The 6,199-nt window shown below is 40.1% G+C and overlaps 1 protein-coding gene across 1 annotated transcript in view; it reads right to left on the bottom strand.

Moving 5' to 3' along the window:
- Smp_134480 (hypothetical protein) overlaps positions 1-2,334 on the bottom strand; it is a 12,130-nt gene extending 9,796 nt beyond the window's left edge. The window contains exons 1-3 of the mRNA XM_018798740.1: positions 2,260-2,334; positions 2,035-2,222; positions 1,924-1,980 (exon numbers count right to left, since the gene is read on the bottom strand). Coding sequence (XP_018653652.1) covers positions 1,924-1,980; positions 2,035-2,222; positions 2,260-2,302 — 288 coding nt within the window. The 5' untranslated portion in view covers positions 2,303-2,334. The remainder of the gene's footprint in view (positions 1-1,923; positions 1,981-2,034; positions 2,223-2,259) is intronic.
- Positions 2,335-6,199: the final 3,865 nt, after the last annotated feature.

Below are 6,199 nucleotides of genomic sequence, written 5' to 3'. Positions count from 1 at the left end.
TCTGATAAATACCCAAAAAGGCGATCTCAGCAAGTGTGATAACTGCAGGGGCATCACTCTTTCTCTCAATACCAGGAAAAGTCTTCAACAGAGTATTGTTGAACAGGATGAAGGATTCCGTAGACGCCCAGCTTCGAGACCAACAGGCTGGATTCCGTAAGGTTAGATCGTGTACAGACCAAATCGCAACTCTACGGATCATTGTGAAACAATCAATTGAATGGAATTCATCACTCTACATCAACTTCATTGACTACGAGAAAGCATTTGATAGGGTGGACAGGATAACACTATAGAGGCTTCTTCGACACTACGGCGTACCTGAGAAGATAGTCAATATCATACGGAATTCCTATGATGGATTAAACTGCCAAATCGTGCATGGAGGACAACTCACTGGCTCGTTTGAAGTAAAGACCGGTGTCAGGCAAGGTTGCTTACTCTCACCCCTTCTCTTTCTCCTGGTGATCGACTGGATCATGAAGACATCAACATCTGGAGGGAAGCACGGGATACAATGGACAGCTGGGATGCAGCTGGACGATTTAGACTTCGCAGATGATTTGGCTCTTCTATCACACACGCAACAACAAATGCAGGAGAAGATGAACAGTGTAGCAACAGCCTCAGCAGCAGTAGGTCTCAATATAAACAAAGGGAAAAGCAAGATTCTCCGATACAATACAGCATGCACCAATCGAATTACGCTTGACGGAGAAGCTTTGGAGGATGTGAAAACCTTTACATATCTGGGCAGCATCATTGATGAGCACAGTGGATCTGGTGCAGATGTGAAGACGCGGATCGGCAAAGCAAGAGCAGCATATTTACAACTGAAGAACATCTGGAACTCAAAACAATTGTCAACCAACATCAAGATCAGAATTTTCAATACAAATGTCAAGACAGTTCTACTGTATGGGGCGGAAACTTGGACAACTACAAAGGCCATCATCCAGAAGATATAGGTGTTTATTAACAGTTGTCTACGCAAAATACTTCGGATCTGTTGGCCAGACACTATCAGCAACAACCTACTATGGGAGAGAACAAACCAGATTTCAGCGGAGGAAGAAATCAGGAAGGAGCGCTGGAAGTGGATAGGACACATTGAAGAAATCACCCAACTGTGTTACAAGACAAGCCCTCATATGGAATACCGAAGGCCAAAGAAGAAGAGGAAGACCACAGGACACATTACGCCGAGAAATGGAGACAGACATGAGGAGAATGGACAAAAGTTGAATAGAACTAGAAAGGAACGTCCAGGTCAGAGTGGGTTGGAGAATGCTGGTCGGCGGCCTATGTTTCATTGGGGGTATCAGGAGTAAGTAACAATTAGATTCACGAATGTCACACCATTGGTAGTCATTTAAGTTAATTTTGACATAAAATTAGTACGACTGCGGTAATATGTCAGCGACAAATTTTTACTGTCCACTTTGCTTTTATGTGTCTACGAATTAACCGTTTAACGACAAGTTCCGTTGAAATAGTATACCTCTTGGGGATAAAGAAGACTTTTCCTTAAAATGAACAAGATTTTCCCCCATCATCCCCTCTTTACTAGCTGCCCGGGTAGGATTTTATTTAAATCAAAATGTTTTTTGTTGTTTTACAACCTGACCGCAAGTTGCTTGATCTTTTTATGCTTCGTAAGAGATGCCCCAATAATAAACTAAGGAAACTATTAACTATATTCTTGTTAATTATTTGACATATCAAATGTTTAGCAGGAAAAAAAACAATGCCTTGGGGACATTGTAACCAACATCCTTAGATGGAAAAAAACCACATATATCTTAGATTAGTTCAGACTGCCACAAAGCAACATTTCATGTGACTACAGCGCCACACAAATAAATATAACAACGGACGGCATCAAAATCAACTTGAAGGAAAACTGGCGTTTAACTTACGTACCTTGTTATTCTTGGCTAAACGACCGCTTTCATCATCACTGTCATCTGACGAATCCAACTGCAAAGAAAAATAAAAAGTATGCACGATATTATGCAACAAATATACACTTACCGCCTCTAAATCGGGGACGGAAAGCAAGACCTTACCGTCTTTTGTCTTGACAATAGGAATGTTTGGGACGAGGTTAGGCAGCTTAGCACTTTTAGGGACTCTCATTTTAAACTCAGGTTCAACTCGGTCTTTTAATATACTGCCAGCTGCTGTAGTACTCTCATTGCTGGCAACCAAATCTTCTTCATCTTATTGATGAAGCTGTGACTTTTATACTACACCTACCATTTGACTCCTCCCCCGAACTCCCATAGGACACTAAGGCCATCACACGGACCTGTGACGCAAATTTCAAAAGTGACGGGAGTTTTCCTAAATCTAAATGTTTCAAATTGTTGTGGCTGAAGCTTTAGCCTAATGGAATTCTGTATTCACTAGTAGTGGGTTACCGATACCTGAAAATACGGACTAAAGTATAGTTAACTGTGAAAAGAGAAATATTAGTAAATTATAGTGAAAAACTGTCTCAAGTCCCTAAGAATATATCAGGTTTACTCTTAAAGGACTCCCGGGAAGTCGCTTGGACCATCTCATCTGGCAGCGAATTCAAGAATTTGACTGCTCATAAGTAGCAAAAGGTGTCTATATACTCCATTCTGCTAAGTCTTTAATTTATAGATGCTACCTCAAAGGTTTGTGTTGGGACTGAGCTTAATGAGTGGGTGCTCAGGTATGTTTAGGATGCTATAAGTGTTTAAGAGTTCATCACTGGGACGCCGACACTCTAATGGGCAAGGAATCAGTGAGTTGTGTTAATCTTCTTAAGAATTGAATTTGAATCCTCAGACTGATTCCGTGTATTCTCATCCTTTAGAAGCGAGTTAGGAAACAATATATTACCATGTCCTAAGTGAGGTATGTGTGTAAAACTGTTAAAGATTAAATGGAACTTTCTAACATCAAACTGATCGAAGTTGTGCTTCATTGTTACCAGTAAAAGGTTTGCTCGAAAGGCATTTTGGTCGCAGTTAGCATAAGACCCTAGATCACAGGGTACCAAAACTCCTTGATCTTTTTCAACTTAGAATACTTCTTGAGAGAAGTTACCTGAGTGATGTGCGTAGCCTGCGGAGTGTATAAGATAGACTACTTCACACTTTGAAGTGCTTAACTTAGTAGGCTTGTTGTTATCTGCCCAACTTTGAGGTAGAGTCAAATCCTCTTAAGTGCCAGCTGAGCATCTTAGTTGCAAACTTCTCTCCAAATTTTCATGTCGTCAGCGGAAAGTAATAAATTGGATGATACTTCCTGAGGAAGGTTATTTATACAAATTAAAAGGAAAAGAAATCCTTGGACTGAATTATGAGTGGCCCCACAAAGATAATGTTTAGCCCAAGGAAAAGTGAATGATCATTTCTATCTAACGCGACCCAGTTCATTAATGGTGACCTGAAGCCTAGTAGTTTGGGCTTATTGATGAGAAATGTTCACCTGGCCATATCAAAAGCTTCTGAGAAGTCAAGGTTTGTAACGTCAACTTTCCCCTTGGGATAAGGGATTGTTGTCTGTATATCAACCGCAGTCACTATATTTGTTTGTAAAAGTGATTCTTCCTGGAAACGTGTTGCTGGGGTAAAAAAGTTGATGGATAATAAGCGCTCGTATAGACTGTCGTGTATCAAGTACTTTATAACTTTTTAGTACAATGATAGAAGTGTAACTTGCCGGTAGCCTGAAGGTTCAGTGGATTGGCCTCCTACGAAAATTGATGTAATGTGAGCCAGGTTCCGATTCTATGGGACTGTGTCTCGGCTCAGCAAATGTGAGGACATCACATAAAACGGTGTTGTCAAGATTGAAGCCGATTCTCTTAGTATAGTCGAATGAATCATACCGGGGTCAGGAGAAATGTCTTTATTCAAATGCTGCAGTCTCTGGTATATCAATCTAACGTATTGGATCACTTCTCAGAGTTCATTCAGGTTTCAGGTACAGCTCTCGTAGACATGGTTTGTATGTGATTGTTGAAACGTTTGAAAATATTGTTCGGACATCTCCTTCGCTGTTGGTTGGATCACTAGGACATAACAATTAGTAAACTCCGGCACAGAATTTTCGAAAAGAGGCTGCATGACGGAATGATCTTTTCGGATTGGAGACAAATTTATAGGTTAGATTTATCTGGCACTGAAGCCTATCCCATTTTATCCATTTTTTGCATTGACTCCTTGCTTATTTGAACTTTTTTTATATGCCGTCTTTACTAGTTACTTTGTATTCCGATCAGTAGTATCTTTCTAGTTTTAACATTCGAAGAGTGCGACTCTTTATGAATGTACGTTGCTCGTAATTTTTAGGGACCGTTTGCGAAACGGACTAATTTGTCGCACGTAAGATCGTACTCAGTAAAAAAAATCCCAGTGTGTCCACATCAAATTGAAGGTGGAGTTCCAGGTTCACTTGCTGTAAGTTGTTTTGTAAAGCTGACACACCCAGCCGCCTTGAATTCATACGCTTTTTGTTCGTAGGATGTTTTAGCCCAGTTTTACTGATAAGACAGAAAGTTGTGATGACGTGATCAGTTTTCCCATAGGAGCCAGGACTAAGTGGTTGATAACTAGACATTCTTCATTTGTAAATATATGGTCTAAGCGTGACGGCGTCCGGCTGTTTCTTCACTGAGTTTCTAAATTCATATTAGCGAGCAATCCAAAATCTTCAATGAGGTCGAACGACCGAGTTTTAGTAGAGTTGTCACCTTCAGTGTACGTGTGTGTCAGCGAAGATGACTTTAGGAAGAATAAAGTCTCTTAGAATCAGGATGAGTGCAGACGGAACGGATAGAGTGGGATAATCCTTCCAGTACACAATTTTAATGCTTGCGACGTCCGTATTTAGGCAACTTTTGCTTTCTGTTTGAAAAGCGTGAGCTTCATTCTGTTTGTCTGAGTGAGCCTGGTGTAAAAGGATATTAAATTCAATAATGTAAGTTTCAAGTTGTAGGTAGAGATAGGTGTTAAACGCTGTTAGAAGTAGTGCAGAAATCTACATTTCCAGCTACCTTAGAACTAGACGGGGAATTGTGTAGTCTTCAGGTGCATCTCTCCGACAGTTTGTGCTAGTGATCAGACTGTCCGTTGTTAACAAGCTTAGATAGCTCTCCATCGACGTCCCGAAGAGGTCATTACCACGGAGTAAGTAGTTAACCTGATGTTCTGTGTTCTTCGTTAGAGCATCGTTTGGTAATTGACGACACTGAATTTCAAACCATCGTTCGCTGTCCCATTTTGAGGTGATACTAAATACCTTATAGTTCTTGTGAATCTTCTCCACATCTTGAGGTTCCCCGAAGTTTACGGTCGTCTACATGGAGAAGCTCAAATGAACTTGGGTATTCTGGTAGGTCTTTGATAAATATGAGAAGCAGCCGAGGGCTCGGGATGGTTTCTTGTAAGACCCTAGACATTGAAGCCGTTCAGTTTGTTTGCAATCCTGATGAATGGTATTTTTCACTATCATGATATGATAATGTCATAAAACAACTCTGTAATACTGAGTATAAATTTTGGGCATTATTTTTATTGCTTTATTGCTCGATCGTCTTATCGCTGATCGTAATTATGTTTCGAAACCACATTTGGAGTTACCGTAGTCGCAGATTTCATTGAGCTTGGGAAACTACGGATATGGGTGATCAATAATAAATCTGTCATATTTATCTAAGTATGGTATTACAGATGTAGCATATTGCTATGTGGAAACAGATTACTATCATTACTACACAGCACGATAGTGAAAGTCATATCAGGATAACAAGTCACTTGTTCTAATTAGTGAAGACCGTCAGTTACATTGATCAATATCGTATCTTATTCTTAGCCCTATATCCGTGAACAACTAGTTTCGGGATCTTTTCTGTCATCACTTGGATATAGCACTAGGCAGAAATCTGGGGGTTTGGATAAGGTCCTGGTTGTTTAATGGTATACGGGGTTCAGGTGTTTGAGTTGTGAGAGCAAAACAATGTGCATTAGGCTGATACAATTATCCAATGTCAGTTTGATGTTTTGGTAGTTTTGTCTAAAAATTGGAATTCTTGACCTATTATCAGTGGCAGAAGTTATGGCAGTCAGCTTCGGTTGCAACTTGAAGGGCTACGAAAACGATAGAATGTGGAGGTAATATGGAGTGCATCAAAAATTAGAATATGCGGAAAATTATGATG

Source organism: Schistosoma mansoni, chromosome 7, assembly GCF_000237925.1.
Source record: "Schistosoma mansoni strain Puerto Rico chromosome 7, complete genome".
In the NCBI taxonomy this organism is placed as follows: Eukaryota; Metazoa; Platyhelminthes; class Trematoda; order Strigeidida; family Schistosomatidae; genus Schistosoma; species Schistosoma mansoni.
This window is presented reverse-complemented; position numbering and strand designations above follow the sequence as displayed.